Source organism: Polyodon spathula, chromosome 25, assembly GCF_017654505.1.
Source record: "Polyodon spathula isolate WHYD16114869_AA chromosome 25, ASM1765450v1, whole genome shotgun sequence".
Taxonomy (NCBI): domain Eukaryota; kingdom Metazoa; phylum Chordata; class Actinopteri; order Acipenseriformes; family Polyodontidae; genus Polyodon; species Polyodon spathula.
In genome coordinates, this window is record NC_054558.1 from 22,954,913 (window position 1) to 22,975,408 (window position 20,496).

Genomic DNA, 20,496 nt, shown 5'->3' on the forward strand with positions numbered 1-20,496 from the left:
ATATCGTTAGATGTAGTTTATATGTTATTAGTAGTAGTAGCTGTAGTAAAGTAGTGATGTTATAATTATTTTTCCAGTACTGTATAGCGACTGCTCATTCTGCAGAATACGCCCCTTGCCAAGGGGGCGGGAGTAAAGGGGCGTGGCCTAACCCTTGCCCCGCAGCCAATGAGAATGCACGTTGCTGTAATGTTAAGAAACAAGCCGCTCACATGTGTGGTGTTATTTGCATCCATCGGTAAAGAGCGTGTTGTTGCAGCCGTGAGTAAAAACAAACATCTTTCATTTCCATCAAGAGAAACGCTGTAGAGTACACAGGAGCTGCATCCCAGGAACGAGCTGCGCTGTGCAGTTACAGGACAGGGTGCAGGGTGCAGGGTGCAGGGTGTAGGGTGTAGGGTGTAGGGTGCAGGGTGCAGGGTGCTCGCTTTGCTTTCGGGAGGTACTCGTTTAATAATGTAACGGAGGGACGGGCACTAGCATGTGTTTCAGATGTGTAATCGAGTTATCAAACAAGCTGAACACGGTACGTGTTTAGAGAAGACAGTGATGTCTGCGTGAAGTAATACTGTTTTGGTGCGAGTAGAAGACATCTTTGCATGATTATCAACTGTCTCGCACAATCTTTACTAAAGTGTCCCTACTAGTACTAAACAGACTTTCACTGCGACCTTGGCAACTATACTCGCAAATATCAGCCCTTCATCTTGTCACGGCATCAGTAAAAATAGTGTACCAGCAGAAAGCATTTCTGACCGAGCCGCCGCGCTAACTGTAAACACAGACCACCTATACAGAGTGGAGTTCCTCCAAAAGCAGAGGAGACACCAGCACAGTAAATGCAAGGTTGTTTATGTTAGTAAAAGCGTTTCAATGCTAACACCGTTTAATTAAAACAGGAACGTGTGTGCTGAACACCAAACAGCTGGTGACCTCTATCGTCTCTGACTGCGGAAATTTATTCTAGACTGTATTCAGCATAGTGATTAATGGAGGTGCTCACTGGTTAGATCTGTTCAGTAGACCGGGGGGGGGTTACTTTTTGTTTCATTGCATTGTGTCTTATTTCTAGATTTTTTAAAAATCAGTTTTAACCTCGCAAGTGCCCGACACGTTAGAATTGGAAAGTAATATAGACAGCAGTCGCTGCCTGTGGGTTCACACGACCTTGGCGTGATAAAGTGATGTTTTGTGTGAACGCACGATTAAATACTGACTCCCAAAGCGAGGTCACGTGTGATAGCTTCTTGTAACAATACAACGAACCCTTCAGTCGGTGTGATCGAGGTCTTCTCTTAAGTGGCACAGGTCTTGGCATGGCGGAGGTGCCAGTGTAATGTGGGAAGCATCGGGCGCTGTGCTGTGAAAGGTGTCATGGGGTTTCCAGTCGTCGAGAGAATCGATTGGCAGTTTTAATGTCATTTTAAATTACATTCCGAGTCACCGGAGAAAATAGAAGATCTTTTCTACTGACGGGTGTGCAACGTTTTATTTTTTCAATTCTATTATAATTCTTACAAGGAGCCTTCTAGCAACTCACTCTTTGAGTGGTACAGTAGAATCACACTGTAACTGTCTGGATAGGGTCAGAGTGACGCTTGTGTCACGCGGAACTAAACTAGCCATTGGAGAATATAAACAAACTGGGGTGTAAACTTCTGAGTGCACAGAAAGGTTAATATGTGAGAGTGGTGTAAAAAGACATAGGAAGATGACTGTGACATTTACAGAAAAGTAGCAGCTTTGAGTGTGTTTTTGTCATTTGTGCTGGATAGAGTTGAGCTGTTTTTCCCACCAGTGCAGTGCAGAGTACAGCGTGTGTTAAACTGCTGAGTTCAGAGTGAAAGAGCTGATAAATCTAGTCTATTCTGGACAACCTGCTGTACCACACAGGGTTTCTGTCTAGAAGCCCATTGTGGACAAAGAGCAAAGCTGAGCAGCTCACTCAGATTCTGATGCTGCTTGCCACGCAGCAGGAGTTTTTTTATATGTTGAAATACTTTTTTTTGCTGAAGTAATCGTCTTTTTATTTATTTAATTATTTATTTATTGCTAACTTGGACGTCTCTTTAATTTTCATTCAAATTCAATTTCTTAGCTTTATTACAGTAACACTGTTACAGTCCCACTTTGTGCTGAGAATCTTAACTTTGAGGTCTTGTTAATTATGAATATGCAAATAGATCCAGTGAGATGCTACTGTAGATAAACTGGTACCCTCTGTAGTGCACATGATCTGATAGCAGCTTGACCATTGGAGTGAATTTCACAACTGAGACACAAAATACCAGCAAGCATGCACATGATCTGAAAGCAGCTAGACCATTGGAGTGAATTTCACAACTGAGACACAAAATACCAGGAAGCGTTAGTAACTTTTCATCTGTCTATAGTGCTGTCTTTGAGGCGTCTAATAACTTGTTCCTCATTGAAGGATAAAATACAAGCAAAGAAGTCAAATATCTTCAACAGAACTGAAGGGAGACGACCAGAGATCGTTGCTAGCAGGAGGTAAGAAACAGGCCAATTCCACAAAGCAGTTCTAGGTACAGTAGCAGTCTGTCAATCCAATTCTCTTCCATTAAAACAAAATGGAACAAAATACCACGTTAATCCTTTAATCATGTAGCCTTGCTGAGTGGATTTCTACTAAACTCTGTCCTTCTGAATTAAAATACTGTTTTTTAAAACAGGTACAAAATAAGGCGTCTTGAAGTGCAGGTACTCGAACCCCGACCCTGAGAGATGCATGCTGTTGGGTAGGAGGAGTTTCAGGCATAGCTTTTATTAGATTCTTTATTTTCCTTTTATAAATTCAGCCAGTCCCAGGGCTCCTGTTAACAGATGTTTTTTAAAAGAAGGATGAACGGGAAGGCTCCCTTGAGCGCTGGGTTGCTGCTTTTATAACTGGAGAGCCTGTTTGCTTTAGTGGGGCCATTAATTTTTAATTCAGCTTAAAAGAGACTAAGTGCATGAGGTTTTGATGTCGGGGTTTGAAGGTACAGGGGCTGTAGTAATCTTGACACTGCCGTTCGATCCAGCACAAGGTCTCCCCTTCCTTTCGTAACTCTGTCAGTGTATTTACACACAGTTCTGTGATCTCTCTCTCTTTGGTATTCTTATTCCAATCACCTTGTGATCGAGATGTACAGCCACAGCCTCCAAGGTGAGTAACGCTTGTGAAACCAGTTCAAGAGGTTATGTGTTGTACTGTGTTAAAGGGGCGCTCATCCAAGCGTTTCAGGTGAGTTTTCCTGCTTCTTATTAACACTGGTCTTTGTTTTTTGAAGATCTTTTGGTTCTTTGCTTGATTTTGTAATTCAGTTTTGATGTGCAGATAGTTGAAGGACAAGTCATGCAAGTTTCTGTGTAACCGTTCACACAGGAAATACTTTTAAATTGAAGTATAAAAAAGTATACAACCAAAAGAAAATGGGAGGGGGGGCAGTGATGACAATGCTGCTAAAGCAAATATGAGGCAACAAGATTAAAGAAAGGTTTGCTTAGCACTGCTTTTAAGGGCTTGAGGAATGTTGTGCTTTCACCACTGTACACCGCTGCGGAGCACTGGGAAAGATCCCAATGTTCTTTCTTTTTCAGTCAAACTATTTAGTCACTGATAGATTTCAGAGATTTGAATTCCGGAGAGGTGAGAGTGCAGTAGCACGCAGGCCAGCACTGAAACTGCAGTCCAAGGGGAGCTCTGTGAAGCACACTGTGCGATTCTAGACTTGGAAGAGAATCACAGTAGAAAGTGGGGGACAGGCAAAGAATATTTCAGTGGAACACAACACAACCTTTTTGTTTTCCGAATTTCAACAGGGTTTCAGTTTAATCTTGTGATAGACTTCAGTGTTCTGCAATGCAGTTCCTTTACTACAGGGGTAAGGCCAGAAGCCATGGGGTTATTGCCTTTAAGATGTTGGGCCAAATGTTCAACTGTGGGCAATTACAGGCATTTACTTTGGGTGGGACAACTGGGATTTGCCCATAGGGCAGAATATAGGCCAGATTTGCAGAGGGATTGTTAATTGAGAATCAGAGTTGAAAGTAAAAGATTTGAGCAAATTGCATCTTTGTGGACGTGCTTGAAGTAGACATGCAAGAGCTTATTTCAGTGCTGTCGTACAGTGTTGGTATTGCTCGGTGCCCTTACAGCGATTGATCTCTTAAGGGTTGTTTTAACAAGGTCGTGCTGCATGTTATTGGATTGCCAGGATTAGTTCCTAGAAAATGACGGTTTGGAATTCAGACAAGTTTTTTGGAAACAGAAATGGAATTGGAATGTAAAACAGGAATTGACCCTGACTGTAGTATAGTATAGGGGATACTGTCTATCATTGAGTGAGATACCATAAACAATTCTGAGCATACAGGTATATGATGGCAAATCCATTTTTTTACTGCTTCTCTATTTAATTCATTATTATGGGCTCGACAGGAACTAAATTGCTTACTGTTGCTCAGTCTTTTCCACTTGATAATAAAGAATAAGTGAGGCACGCTGCTGTGTGCATTTACTGTGTCAGCCCATACCAGACGTCCTCAGATTAAACCAATACATCCCACACTTGTCACGTATCGTTTTAATTGCTGTATATTATTTATTTTAATGGAAGTAAACTCGCGCTTTAACGTTTAGAGGATATTTAATCAAATAACATTTTCATGGCTCCCTAATAAAGTCTGCTGGTTTCTGACAGGCAGACTCGGTAGTAAACTGTGCCCATGTCTCCACTCTCAAATATATGAGTTTAATTTGGTCAGTGCCAGTGGGCTAAGGGAGATGCAGCTGCAATTCATTTATGGCTGTCGACAAAACTCGCTGGTCCGTGTGGGTCAGCTGTAATTCTTCCACACAAAATGTGCTCCCCTGTTCTTAACAAGGCTGGCAGAGTCTGCAGCAGCACGGCAGTGGAAGACAGCGCCCGTGTTTGTAATAATATCAGGCCCTCCTCATGTTACCAGCAGGGTCCCGAAGCCCGACAGGGATTGAGAGCTTCCTGGATCTGGGGGTGGTCCTAACCCTGCCTTCTTTTCTTTGCAGACCCCTCCAGCATGACCCTGCAGTGACTCTGTTACTAAGATCTGAAGCTTTCCTGCCAGCGACCCCCCATGTGTATCATCTTCTTTAAGTTCGATCCCCGTCCTGCATCCAAAAATGCATACAGGTACAGTAGTGTGAAGCTGTAATAATCGAGGCTGTTACAGCTTTCCAAGGTTTTGCTGTGGGATTCACCTCGGCCCGGGTACAGCTACCTAACACGCTGTTATTTTGCTTGCTTTTCTGGCCCTGATATGACCGTAGCTCTGTGCTGATTTGCTAAAACAACAGTGCTGTCCCGCTCCATGGTAACAAGCACTCAGCAGATCATTTGCTTCAAGTACATCACATCACAAAAACACAAGTATAAATGGCAACAGAATTGCTGCATTTGCATTAGCAGTGCGTCGGGCTAACCTGCGTTCTGGGGCTTGTCAAGGTACTGGTCAGCACTGCCAAGTGCCATTGAAATCAAAAGCATACAGACGTCATTGTTGCAGCGAGCTGAAAAGTTCTGCATTCCTTGAAACAAGGTCGATTTCAGAGAACAAAAAAAATAATAATAATGACAACCTAACTGTGCAAGGGCATGAGAAGGGTAGGCAGTGAAGGTTAGAGCAGCACTGTTCCTGCTTCTCAGTGGTCATATTCACGGGGTCTATGTTAATAAGGCTTTTCCTGTCGAGCGCAAGGTTACGAGGCTCATTTTCCTAACCTTTCCCACGGTTAAATGTGAGTCTTTTTCTCACAAACCCATTGTGCAGGTGGAAACTGAATAAAGAGCCTGCTTATCTTGAATGTAACAAGCACTGCTGATTTCATAACTGTGGTGAGTTTCTGTGTGCTGTATATCTTTAACGCTGCATGCTCAACCGTATTCAGCTTCTACAGTATTCACATTTCAGGTGTATTTATTTCACCAGGATAGAGCCCTTGAGACATGCGTCTCATTTCCAAAGGGGGCCTGGCAGGAGAAGATGGCAAGAAATCGCATTCTAGTATCATTTCGATCTTGGAGTCTGTTTAATACGTTTGAGGGGTCCTCAGAATGGGGTCATGGAAAGGTTTGGGGTGGAGGGGCACGTTTCCACTGCGTTTCTCTTTTTAAAGCGCTGTCGAGCACATGTCATTACTGGTGATTTTCAAGGTCCACAGTGCTCGTGTTCTTGTCCATGAGTGGGCTTGGCCAGCACAATCTCAAGCTCTCAGTGTGACTGGGAACATCAGCAGACCTTTCCACACTCCTGCCACAGGAATTTATTCTGCACCCAGGCCTGGGAATCCAATCCGAAGGCTGAAGTCGTAATGCTGCTGTGAATCACCACATCGCAGTCCGTACCTGTCAGTGTGTGGGGATTTATTCACAGGGGAGTCGGCGTGCTTGTTTAAATTTGAGTTGCTCTGACCCCTTGTTCAGTGGTTTAATTGTGTTGTTAAATAGTTTTTTTATTAATTTGTTAATTTCCTTTACATGCTGGGGAATGTGTGCTGTCATTCCAGTCAGTGACACGCGTGTGTAATATTGGGGAGGCGCTCTCTACAGTGGTGTCAATTGCTCATTAGCAGCCCTTGCTTTAATAACATGTTAGGGGCAGCTGCTTTAGCCTTTCTGTCGGTCAGCATCGTGTCTGTCACACTGCATACTGTAAGTGACAGCTCTGCACAGTACATACGAACTTGTATCAGGAGCACAATCACCCTGCATGGATGAAAACTGTATATCTTATAAGGTGTGTGGTACATTAAAAACCATGAACTGTTATAATATGTAATATGCTTTTCTGTACCAATCTGACTCTCAGGTTGAAAACCTTGAAAAGTTCATGGCAAGGGCTACTCCCCACTATTTGTGAATAATGTCAATGTGAATACTGATGCGGTGGGCTAGAGCAGTGCTGAGGTTAGCCCAGTGATTTGCTGCTTGATGTTAAGTGATGAGCCAAATGATTAGCATAATGAATTTGCATAATGACAGCATGTGCTCCCTGGAGTTGGAAATCTAACTGGAGGTACTTCTCCCTCGGCTAGTATCTGCGTTGTCGGGACTGAACAAGGGCCGTCCTTCTGATGATAATATAGATGATATGCTTTCCATACAGTCCAGTTGATTGCAATGAGAAGTAGCTCTGTGCAAACTCTCTGCAGGCAGCGCTGGGCTCTGTGGTCTCCTGTTAGCAGTCATGCTTGCCCCCAGTCCCAATTTTTATTTTTTTTCGGTGATGGTTTACAAAGATTGCTTCCTTCCAGTACCCTCAAAAATTGGCAAACACCATTCCAGCATTCCAACGTATCCCAGTGATATTGTACGCTACACTCAGTATTGATATTGTACGCTACACTCAGTATTGATATTGTACGCTACACTCAGTATTGATGTTGTACGCTACACTCAATTCCCTGATATCTGTTTACTAGGTAGGTTAGCATTCCTCAAAGGAAGGTAGTTTTAGCTGTTGGGACACAACCCCCCCCCCCCTTCCTGTACACAGCCAGCCCCATTGCAAGTTCTACAGTGCTGTTGTAATGATTTCTCTTACTGGATATGCAGCGAAGTGTTCTCAAGGCTGCGTTATCTTGAAGTTGGCACACGAAAGGCCTTTATTATGAGCCCTGTGAGAATGATTATGTAGACACCGTGACTATAAATTCAGAACACAGAAAGCAGAAAGAGAATGAATTAGTAAAAGGCCCCTCTTGCTTTTAAGCCTTTGTTTGTTTGTTTCTTGTTTTGTCTTTCAGGCTCATCTTGGCTGCCAATAGAGATGAATTATATCACAGGCCATCCAAGGTAGCAGATTTCTGGGGGAATGGCAACGAGATTCTCAGTGGTAAGGGCACGCCTGATCCTTAGACGTGCACTGGTAATGAAGTGTGTGCGTGTGTGTGTGTGTGTGTGTGTGTGTGTGTGTGTGTGTGTGTGTGTGTGTGTGTGTGTGTGTGTGTGTGTGTGTATATATATATATATATATATATATCTATATATATATATATATATATATATATATATATATATATATATATATATATATATATATATAATATAATGGACCCTGGATGGATGGTCAAATGTAGTAATGACTGGTCTTGCATCATTACTCACCATGTGAAGCACATGTACACTGAGGTAGGGAATCGTCCCTTACGTTATATTTTAAAATTTTTGACAGTCAAACATTTTATAAATATGTGTGTGGATATTTATTTTGTAAACAACCTTACGTGTGCCTTTGTCCGTTGTGTTAATTTTCTTTCCAGGAATTCACATGGGAAAATGTTAGGGACAGAAAATAAGTGTAAGGTCTGGAGTGATCTTACTGACAATGGCTCTTGTCCATTACCACGAGTGTTAAACACACAAGTGTAATGTTACTGAATTTCTTCATAAATTATGACTCGAGAAAATTAGCGATGTTGCTGTATATACATCTAATGTATAGAGGTACCTCAGCCTGAATCACGACGTGACTTAGTTGGGAGTAACCATGCCCCCTAATCTAACAATTACAATCTCATTGTAGTCAGAGTGGCTGAGCTGAATCAGAGCTCATGGTATATTGCAATCTCATTGTAGTCAGAGTGGCTGAGCTGAATCAGAGCTCATGGTAAATTGCAATCTCATTGTAGTCAGAGTGGCTGAGCTGAATCGGAGCTCATGGTAAATTGCAATCTCATTGTAGTCAGAGTGGCTGAGCTGAATCGGAGCTGTTTTAGTCCTGCATTGGTTTATTTTGTGTTTTTTGTTTTCCTTCGCTCGTCATATTTCTGAAATTTGTGAAATTAGTGTTTTCTAGGCCATGGGGTGCAGGTTACCGCGGAGACCACAGAGTAGAAAGAAATAAAGAAAGAAACCTTCCCTTTTTCATTACTGCTAAACATCGGTCAGACAGCTCTTCATTTAAGGGATGTTTCTGAGGCCGGCCGCAGTAAATGAACTCTAATTGGCTGATTGTTTTGCTCTGGTTCTCAATCAGATTAATTACAGGAATCGATTGTCCTTTGCTCCCTGTTTAGAAGAAGCACACAGGTGCCAATTGTTCATCAATAACTGATTTATTTTTTTCTTGGTGAAAAGTTGTCTTTAATGCATCAATGGCCATGTTTATTGCCAAAGACAAGGATGGATCACTCCTTGTGCGACTCTGGGACGAGTGAAGAGGATCCCATGTGTAGAGAAATGGTAAAGAACTGGATGTGCAGTTCCAGCTCTGAACCCAGTCCTGTAAAGTTAATTCCCGTCTTGGTGAATCGTAACTCTGTAAAGACATTGGCTCCAGAAACAGCAGTCCTGTTATGAGGATCAAGCAGCAGGAGGACCTCCAGGAACAGGCCCCCCTTTTATAGACTGATAGCAGCTGAACTGAAGTCATTTATACGTGGTGGAGGACCTTCCAGTCCATTTCTTGTGAACTGTGACACAGTGTGCCAGAATCGCTGAGCATGCAGTTAAAACATGCTTCTGCAATCATCTTGCCTTTGGCTCTTGCCAGGAGAGGGTCAGCGAACATGTGACTCACGGTGATGTTTCCCAGCGTACACTTTGCTTAATTGTAACATGTTTTTTTGTTAACTTTAGGAGCATACCATACTAGCACTCGGAGATGACAGAGACTCACCCTACTGCTGCTTCTGCACAGAGTCAATGCGTCGTGACGTGTTGGTTTATTTTTAGTGCAGGCTCAGAGAGGCTGCTTCTGCGACCCTTGTGTTACTGCTCTCTCTCAGCGCTGGGAGATCATCTTGTCTCTTTAAGCTCTTTGTTTCGCCGCTGTGTTTCTGATTCAGGAGGTGTGTTCTTCAGGTGCTCCCAGAAGCACGAGCCCCCTCAGCACTTCACATTGCATAGCTTTGAGTTCATTAGAAAGGTTTAGAGATTGCATTCCCCTTGTTTCTCCCCTTGTCAGAAAGCTCTGATCACCTAGCAGTCTGAGGTAGAGGCATGCGTCAAAGAAGGGTGGTGTAGCGCCCACTGCAGATTCACTAGAAGATAACTGTCCTTTTTTTCTGTTTTGTAGTCTGTTGGATATATTTTAGTCATAGCATCCTAGTGAACCTTAAAAACTGACTAGATGCACTCATCGGACACACACACAAACACACACACACACATACACATTATTGTTTTAATGGGGATACAGGCTTGCAGTATTTTGACCAGTCTGTACCTGGGCTTGTACATGCATAATGTACATGTGAATAGCCTGACCCAGCCGTGCTGTAACTTCTGAAAGCAGGAATGCTCTTGTAAAGGCAGATGGAGGCAGTAAAGCCCCAATATTACCCCCCCCTCCCCCCCCCACTGCAGGGCTGGACATGGAGAAGGGGAAGGAAGGAGGGACCTGGCTGGGAATCAGTAAACGAGGGAAGCTTGCTGCTCTGACTAACTACCTGCAACCCAAGATCAACCGTGACGCCCAGGGGAGAGGTAAGTACTGCCACCCGGCCTGCTTCTCCTAGTATGCCAGCCTGCAAACAACCTGACGCCACTGCCATAGACATATGTAGCATAGGCTAGATCAGCCAGATTGTTTAATCTAGTCTGTATTCCCAGCAATAGGAAGCTCAGTTCAGAATTGGGGTTTACTAGACGGTGCTGACGCTTGCTAATATAAAGACACTCCAGCTGGTCTAGCACCCTGATCACAGACTACATGCAGGATTTCAGTAATTCAACAGGGCCCAGTCAGAGTGACTGCAGACCTCATACAAAGATACAGAGAGCGTAATGAACCACTAGAATAAAGTCAATTGAGGATCCTTACCCTTTGAGTAAACTCGCTATGAACCTGGAAACACAACATGTTTTTAATGTGGCTGGGCAGTACAGCATGGCAACAATGCAGCCTCTCTTACCCACATCCCCCGTCACTCTGCAGACCACATTAAATTACAAGGTCAGAGGCTCATTCCAATGGTTTGTGTTTTTTTCCCCTTTTGCCTCTGTCTGAAAACCGAATTAAATGCACTTCTGTTTCAAACCCCTACTGTGTCAGTATTTGCTGCCTACAAACAGATGCTCGACTGCATCTCACTAGCAGTGGTTCTTCAGCTGCGTCTCACAGATAAGAAACGCCCTGAAGCAACAAGCCTTGGAGCCTGGAGTTATGTGATGGCAGCATTTTTTAAAAGGCGTGTGTGCAGGTGTTTGCTTTGTAGTCTCGCGGGAGTGCAGGCCCTTTGTAAATGCTAAGTAACTTGGAAACCTGTGGGCTGGTTGCCAGGTGCTATAGCAGGCAAGAAAAAGTAGAAGAAAAACAAGTTTTAGTGCAAGCAAAAGGATGTCAGTGGCTTAGCAATGATCACAGTGTTTAAAACAGTATGAGCAGGTAATGCTTTCTCCTAATGCTTTAGTTAGGCTGCTTACAGAGATGATCGGAGACCTGGAGAGAGAGGGTAGAATATAAGAGCAATCGTACAGTTGTTTGTAAATAGCATAACCATAACATTTCAATATTGAAGTTTTTCCTTTTGATGAAAAAGTCTAATGCAAGCTGCTATTTAGTGCTTTTGCTAGCCCCCAACCTCCCTCAAAATGTTGTGTTGAGTTTCTATTACCCTGCTTTTACACTTGTGGAAGTGCAGTAGCTGTGTAACTACAAGCAGCTGAAGTGACCAGCTTGCCCTGTACTGACTAACCCCAGACACTTCTGGAGATGAACATCTGGCTGTAGCCAGAGGAAGCTGACTCTGGTGATTAAGTAGAGGTCTGACCTTCACAAGTTGAAAGCCTTTCGGTGGCTCTTCCATCCATGGTGGGAGTAAATCAGCCTTGCTGACCTCGCGTGTTATAGGAGGTGTGGGTTCACAGCTGGATAAACTTAGGGGTGGCTGGTAGCTTCGGCATGAGTCCAGGCTCTGTGCTTCTCATGCTTCGTGAAGTTCTAAGGCCAGGCTAGGAGGGAGAGGTCAGCCTTTTGTGTGACTGCCCATACACAATCCACTGTTTTCAACAGGAAAGGTGCCATGCACTCATTTCCAACTCCACTGTGATTAATTCTCTTTAATTGACTCCCCCCATGTTTTTGTGTTGGCGAGAGCAGCCTGGCTGTTACAACCTTTTGCTTTAATAATAATAATAATGACTGTATTTATTACTTTGTCACCTAGGCAGTCTGGTTTCAAACTTCCTGACCGAGAGCCTGGATAGCTTCTCTTACCTGAAGAAAGTCTCTTCTGAAGGGCACTTGTACAATGGCTTTAACTTGATAACAGCAGATTTCAAGTGAGTATTCCCCTAAACGTGAATGAATGGCAAGGTCTAGATTCCACTCCCAGCACAGCCTCTTTTAACCCAAGTTCAGCAGGCAAGGGGTTTTATTGTTTGTTTGTTGGACGCAGAGGTTGTGGGGCTGCTTGCCCTAACCCCTGTGAATGACGTTTCGAAATAAAAAAGAAAAAAAAGCCTTCTAAAAATGCGCCTATCAAAGTATTTCCAGCACAGAAGATGATGCGTTTCAGGGGAAAGTTTCTTGTGTGTGGCTATTGCTTATTTAGGAAAGCTTTTTAAAAAGACAAACTGCTTGGAGAAATTGAAGATACATTGTAGCTGATTATTGTTTTCCATTGTGTTTCTTTATGCTCTGATGAAGCCCATGCCAGTGATTGCTGTGGCCTCTCCTATTGGAATTGGTCTCCTTCCTTGACCCAGTCCAACACAGACAGTCACAGTTTTATCCTGGGTGGACATAGCTAAATGGCTCTTAGTCTGTCCCTTGATGGCGTTGCTCACCTTTCACCCCTGACTAATAACCTTGCTTTAGTGTTCAGATGAAGCGAACAGCAAGCGGTAATGTCAGGTACTGAGATTGTGTGATCGGGACTGTCGGGGCAGCTTGAGGCTTTGCTGCTGTCTTGTGGTGTTCCTTGCACTTCTTGCTTCTTAATGCTCTAAAGAAATCACAACTGTGAGGAAGAGAAGAAGAAAAAAAACTCCACTCGTCGGGCTGTGATTATTATTATTATTATTATTATTATTATTATTATTATTATTATTATTATTGTTCCAGTTGTTCCAGCAAAATAAAAATATTTCCTGCAAATCTAATACTTTAATCCCTTGACGAATTCACAGATATGATTTATTGATTTAAAATGTTGAATGGAGACGCAGTAACAGTAAAGCCGTCCTCCGATCCTTAAGGAATGTGCTGTGGACTTTGCAGTAATTAAAAAGGAGAGATATGGTGCAGAACAAGCAGTTACACATTTATCTATCGGAGCCAAACCTTGAGAACTTCTTCCAGCTGTCAAAGGAAGCCAAGGCAAAGCCCATTACAGATCACAACACTGTGCGGACTAATGAATAATCACAATGGCGCACAAAACTGCACAAGCTCTTGAACAACATGGGCTGCATCCTCAGAGCTGTTTGCCCCAGATCGATATTTTTTCAGACAGGAGAAACACACGCAATAAAGTTACCAAGCCTGATCTAAACAGTAAAGACTTTCAACAGGGACTCGCCGTTTCCTCGTTTTGCTATTGTATGCATTGTGCTAATGCTGATATGGAGCAAGCTGAATCAAGCCTCATTCAGTCTTTAGTGTTTGAAGAACAGAAGTAGGGCTGCTTGGTAACTTGCAGGTAGCAGCCTTCTCGTAGGAGATGTTCACAGATGTTTTGTCTCTTTTGAAGCAGGCCAAAAGAAGATACATTTTGTTATTACGGAAACAGAGGAGACCCAGAACCCATTTACTTGAAACCAGGTTTGTGTTTTTCTAGAATATTATGAGCTGATTCAGCCACTTGTGTTTACGTGTGTGTGTGTTTACCTGGCAGTCCGTAGTTTATCACAGTAACCACTGTATTTAACATATAACAGTTATCTGTTCAGTCTGTGTTGTGTTTACATAGTTAATAAATATATTAGTTGCACATTTTTAAAGGGTGAAAAGCTGAAGCTAAAGGTGGTACATGTGTAGCATGTGATCAGTTGGCTGCCAGAGGAACATTGTACAGCAATGACCATTTGAAAATGATAAAAAGCTATATGCTGAGCACTGAGTATCAGAGGGACGCTTTTGGAGGCTGCGAGTTAAATGTCATGTCGCTGAGCCAAAAATATTTAAGAAAAAATATAAACATTAAGACATTCTCAATACAGTTTTCAAAAACACAGCTTGGGAAGTTTCAAGAAAAACATTTTCATATGAAAGAAACCTGTGTGAAATACATTTCCCATGAACTGGAGCGGACTCTGTTTTGTGTGAATAGCCTAGCCCAAAGTGACATTACAAACCAGTACAACTGTAACAGCACCACCACAAAAATCAATGCGTCTGTAAGAAATAATATAATAGCTTAGGCCAATTGAAATATATAAGAAGACACGAAGGGGGAAGCTGTAGAGTAGCCTGCCTAATGCAATACTGAAAACAGGAGCTGCTGAGTCAGCTGAAATGACTGCAGGTGGCTTGACTGTGGCGATTGGTTATTTCCTTGGCTGTCGGGGGCATTGCTAATCCCTCTAGAGCACGCTCTTGTCTGCATGGTGTATAATGGTGTTGTGATGCCCCCCGCAGGTATTTATGGGCTCAGCAACTCTTTGCTGGAGACTCCATGGAAGAAGCTCCAGCACGGCAAGCAGCTCTTCAGTGAGGTGCTGTCCCGGGACCTGGCTCCTGACAGCCTGGTGCACGAGCTGCTAGACGTCATGAACAATCAGGAACCGTGAGTCTAGAACCCATGTGGGGTGCTGTTGATTTTGAAAATCTGTGGGGCGATACTGATGAAGCGAACTTACTGAAACAATGACTTTATAGGTGAGTGTGTAACAACTTCACATTGCTGTTCGTATGTTTGAACTGTACAGTCAAGTACCAGATGACTAATTCAATCTCAGCCGTTTTACTCTAAAACCGTGTTTGGTTCTTTAGCGTCTGGTTTTCACAAAGACCTATCGGATTATTTAATGTTACCTTCGGCAGTGTGAAACCAGTTGTGCTGTAGCTGCCTGCTTTGAACTTCATAGACTTATTCAGCTACTAATCTTAGCTATAGATGGTAAATGTTGATTATTATTTTATTTACATTTTTCCACAGACAATTACCAGACGAGGCAATCGAGAAGCAGGGTCAGGATTATATCCGCCCGATTCTGAGGGAGTACAGTGCTGTGTGTGTGCGCTGCCAGGGCTATGGTACAAGGTGAGAGGGCCTTGTTACTGCTTCATTAACAAGCACCACGACTCCTGAACCCTATGTCAGTCTGGCCATCCTTATAAAAGTGTTCCCTAGCAGAAACACAGCAAAGTGTAATAAAGCATAGTGAAAGCATGGGCAAGCATTGTAAAGAATAGTGAGGTATGATAAAGCATCTTAATAAGACCTGCAAACCGGGGTAAACTGTGGTGAATGTGTAGTGTAACCATGGGAAAAGCAAAACTGCAAGAGTACTGTGCTAGACTTTTATAAGGGCAGATACACTTAGAGCAGGTTTGAAATGTTTATACTCTGACCTCCTAACTTTACAATTTCTGGGCTTCCGACTGATGGTGAAAAAAAATTCAATAAAACCCACCTCCTGTTCTCTGGCAGGCTGTTACTAACAAGCAGTTTAGAGCTCTTCAGTTTGTTATATTCCTGGCAAAGCGCCCTGAGATGCTTGTTCATGAAGGACACTGTCAGTGAAGCTGGGATGGGCTGCGATGTGATGACATGGGGTGGGCTGGGCTGGGCTTGGCTGGGATGGGATGGGATAGTTTCCCCCGCTGTGTAGATCATTACAGTGGGTTATGGAATGTGTTTTAACCCCTGTGTTCTGTCTCTTGCAGGACCAACACTATTATCCTCATCGATGGAACGGGGCACGTCTCTTTCACAGAGCGCACCATGCTGCACTCTGACGTGAACCAGTGGAAAATGAGCTCTTTCCAGTTCACACTCCTCCAGTAAGACCACGCTGTTGTCCTTTAGACTGGGGAACATTTCTCTGCGTGTTTTTCAGAATGAAAGTGAAAACGTGTTTCATTAAAAAAAAAAAAAAAAACAACCAACCAACAGCTTTATGTCAAATAAACTTACAGGATTTCAGATGATTTTTTTTTGCATTGCCATCACACTGCAGTTCAAATCTATTGAATGAAGAGATATTAAGATTACCAAAGCTAGAAGCAGCTTGGTGCTTCAGCCAGACCAGTCACTAGGTCTTTGTGTTGCGCTCCTCATGCTTCAGTAAAGCTGTATAAGCAGGTTCCCCACCGCAGAGGAGATGGTGCATCTTATTATTAATGCCTTGGTAGGGATCTCACTCTCAAGTTCTCCTCCCTTCTGCACATTAGATTGTCCCTGGATTCTTGAAAGCACTAATTATGTTCCCCACTGTCTAAAGGTTACAGCACAGCTTGTCAGTGAGGGCAGAAGACATTGCCGGCACATAATCGCATCTGCAGCAGTATTGTGGCAATATTTATCTAACAAACCAAGTAGCTAGCAAACACTTTGCAAAGGGTTAAAAAAAAAGAAAAACGTGGCGATAAATAAACACACAGCTGTAATCCGGGAGATGCCAAGATGTGACCCCTGCAATCCAATTTACAACCTGATTTTAACATTAATAGACCCCTTCATGCACCCTGACACTGGCCATGACAGGAGCTGAAACATCCTGATTGTGTTTTAGTTTTGGCTGTAAGGTCTCTGTGCATGTGTTTCGCAGGCTGGTTGCTATGAAGTCAGTTGGCCACTTTATCAGTTCACAGCACAACAATTAAACTTGACATATGGAAGTACCAACAAGAGGGCAAAAGTAAGCTTTGACTAAGCTTTCCACTGTGGGTTATAAATGTGCCTTAGCACAGTAGATGATGCTTATCTGATTGATATATATATATACACACATACACACACACACACACACACACACACATATACACATATATAAGCAGTCACACAGCATTTTCACAGGGACGCTTTTGGCAGGTGGGGTCCTGCAGATGATTCAGGGTTGCTTTGCTCCACACCAGCATTGTAAAGTGACCCTGTATGTTTAGTGCTATACCTGCCTCCTCAACACTCTCCACCTACACTGAGATTCCATGCATAGGTATGATGTGAAGTGCTGCATGTGCTTGTGAAGAGCAGGTTACTGAAGATGAAATGGATTCCATACCCAGCGGCAGTGTTTTAATTAAGAGTCTTGGAGAGGGTGAATGGGGGTGCATGCTCCAGACGCGTGGTTCAACGTGGAGCCAAATGCATTCTGGCATTCCGACATTCTCCCGGCCTTCTCTTGAGCTTCTCGTTTCTGAGCTCCTCTCACGGCATCGGACGTTTTAATCGTTGCCTCTCCAGTCATATGTTAGCAAAGCACCCATATTAAATGCTTCCTGCTCATTGCAATGGGTATTATTTCCAGGTGTCAGTCGCTTGAGTCACTGATCTATCATCATTTTTCAATGTTCTCTTCTTTTCTCCCATTTGGAGGTTAAGTGCAGTTCTGACCTTCGCGCAGCTTCAGCCTGATTCAGCATCTCTATCATCTCTTTTTTAGATTAAAGATGAAACCCATTCTGGAACAGAACTGAGCAGTTTGCACTGCCTCAGCTGAATGCAGCCCTCGCATCACACCAGCAGCACTGGAGCACAGTTACTCTTTCCCAGTCCACGTTGTTGTTTGTCAAAGTGTTCTTAACAAGCGTGTCGTACTGCTTTGGCCCAGTACACTCTGATCACTGTTTCTAGTGGGCGTATAGTTTTCTCTGCTGCTCAAAGCACCACCTCTCATTGTTATTTGTTTAACACAGACTGATCAGCCATTAGGGAACACTGTACTGTGTCAGAGCTCATTTCAGATTAAAAGCAGAAAACAAAACTACTGTACTTTGTCTCTTTTCAAATCTTAGCTATGCATGTGTCAAATACCATCTCTGAGTGCGTAATTGTGGTTCATTCTTAGTTTTAAATCATTGTTGTAAATACTGTATATATGTGTGTATACACCACAGTGGTGATAGATGCACACTTCTCATGGAAATACAGGTTGCTAGAATGTAGCTTTATCAAGTGATATAGCCATACATAATTAACAAGAAATGCCCTAGACGAGGACTGGATTATATTGATTCATTTAGATTAACACTGAAGATACATCTCTCTAATATTGTAAAATAAAATCATTTGTTTCACGCAGATTTCCTAAGGTGTTGCGCTAGTGCAAAGATTGCACCTTCTCGAGTGCAATCCAATACTAACAGACTTGGAATATGAATTGTACAGACAGTTGTTTTTAATTATTATTTTTTGCTGAAGACGGTAGTGACCTTGATTGCATCCAGACCTGCTGCTGCTGTTCATTTCCATGCAGGGATGCTTCTTGCTGTTTGGTTTTCTGGTTTTAACTTGCAAAGCTGTAGCCTGTTTATTCTGGGGTTGCCAACGTTTACCAAGACACTGCGCAAGCCTAATGCTTCAGTGTGTACCGGACTGACTAGACTGCATATCACCTGTGTTGATGCTGTGAACTGGGAGAAGACGCATTGGATAATAGCATTGCACTGTGATCGCTGATTGCAGCTTGATCAAACAGTTAATCCTGGTGCTGTAGCTCGGATCTGCACAGTGTCTCCACTATGTGATGTGTTAATCCTGCTGCCTACCCAGTGCAATCCTGTAGCAACAAAAACAGATTCAATTGTGGCAGCTCCCCAACAAGTTAATGCAAAGAGGTGATGAATTCTGAAATTTTAAAGACTGCATTCGAGCCAATGACTGAACAGTGATGGGAGAAGTGGGCTTTGCATTTTAGGATCTTAGGACACTGCCCTCTGGTGTCAGTATTTATTGCAGCAGCTTCTTGAGAACAACGCCTCCACCAGCCTCTTCATCCACCTGCAGGACACCACTGACGTCATAGGAGAGAAGTCACTTTTTCTGTTTCCACTGTGGGTGCTGCGAATGACACGTGTCCTTTTTTTTAGATTAGAAGGTAAGAAAGAAACATTGATGTGGGTATTGGTGTGCGAAACATTCGCAAATGATAAAGAAAGATTTGTATTGGAAGAAAAATGTATTTAAACCACTTTTAAAATAGAGTTTTTATGATTTTTTTATAGACTTGAAGGATTCACAACGTATTCAACCCACTACTAAATGTGATGCTTTTTTTTTTTTTAAGTAAATGGATTAACATACTGCTATTGCTGCAGAAAAACCAGGTTCTGTCTTAGCACTGGGTTAGGGCTGTGTGGGTTGGGGTGTCATGGTTAGTGCCCAGTTTCCTTCTCTCTCCCTGTTGGTCTGCCCCAGTTCCCTTCTCTCTCCCTGTTGGTATGCCCCAGATTTGCAGGCTGGCAGGTTCAGGGGTCTCAGTACCATACTCATGGGTAAAAGTATTTTATTTATTTTTTTTAAGCATTTATAGAAAACTGGCAATAGTTTTAACTGTGTGTTTATATTCCTAATTGTTTTTCTATTCTGCTTTTACAAAAGCTGTGATGAATAATAATAATAATAATAATAATAATAATAATAATAATAATAATAATAATAATAATAATAATAGTAATGCACTGTATGTAAGTACAGGATGTCTGTTGCTACCACGGCATCTGAAAGCACAATAACCCTAATAAAACATTCAGTGCTGTGTATGTCTTGTCATTGTATTTTTTCCCTGCTTCCTCTTGATCTATCCAGCAGCAGTGGCTATTCTTCAATCAAATAATCTGCAGAAGAGTCTGAAGGGAACCAAATAATGACATCTACAAAGATAGGCATACAAATATAACCAGGTCAATAAATGCATGTGTCATACACGCTTGAATAAATGTGGCCAAGGTCCAAACCAGCACAATAGATGTCTGGCTGTTGTTTTTAATTTTGTCTTCTATTGGAGTATGAACAATTTCAAATCAAACTCACCCAGTCACCATGGTAACTGGGATTTCAATCATTTTAAGCACTGTATCCAGCAGCTAATATTGGAAGGGAATAGGAAGGGAGGACGACAGCTCCTGTTTATGCTCCACACGTTAGTGGTGGCTGGCACATATCAGTCAGATTTATTTAGGTTATCATTTTGGTTTTCCTTTTTAGAATACAATGCTTTGCATGGGAGCAAAAGCAGGAATGTGCTGCTCTGTATCTGCCACGCTGTAGATGAATAAATACACTGAGCCCAGCTGGGTTACATTCGCCTCTGAGCTTCTTAATTGCTGAGAAAGCATGCAATGTGTTTGCAGTAATGGTACGACTGCAGAGGCCACGTCAGGCCCTGTGTGTGAGGCAGTGTGGAGGAATACAATCCCAGGATTTATTGCAGGCTATGTACTGCATTGTCATGGTACAGTTTGGGTATTGTCTACTGTCACGCTGTGTTATATAGGTTTTAGCTCTGATACAAAGTGTGCACCACTTTTGGAAAACCATAATGTCAATAGTGCAAAGCTTTCAAGAAACAACATGGATGCAGAGAGGAGACGGCACTGCTCAGCCTTAAATGCATAGAGACCACAATG

The 20,496-nt window shown here is 42.7% G+C and overlaps 1 protein-coding gene across 5 annotated transcripts; it reads left to right on the forward strand.

Annotated features, from left to right (window-relative positions):
• The first annotated feature begins 163 nt into the window (after positions 1-163).
• Positions 164-19,625, forward strand: tango2 (transport and golgi organization 2 homolog (Drosophila)). Of its 5 annotated transcripts, XM_041227797.1 has the most exons (11): positions 173-261; positions 2,435-2,511; positions 5,048-5,171; positions 7,784-7,872; positions 10,347-10,466; positions 12,149-12,263; positions 13,676-13,746; positions 14,563-14,710; positions 15,083-15,187; positions 15,814-15,930; positions 17,532-19,625. In XM_041227797.1, the coding sequence occupies exons 3-11, from the start codon at positions 5,116-5,118 to the stop codon at positions 17,563-17,565; spliced, it is 855 nt and encodes a 284-aa protein (XP_041083731.1). In that variant the 5' UTR covers positions 173-261; positions 2,435-2,511; positions 5,048-5,115; the 3' UTR covers positions 17,566-19,625. The 5 variants fall into 5 exon arrangements, with proteins under 5 accessions (XP_041083730.1, XP_041083733.1, XP_041083734.1 ...); XM_041227796.1 differs by lacking the exon at positions 2,435-2,511 and having other exon boundaries at positions 164-261; XM_041227799.1 differs by lacking the exon at positions 2,435-2,511 and having other exon boundaries at positions 164-261; positions 13,679-13,746.
• Positions 19,626-20,496: the final 871 nt, after the last annotated feature.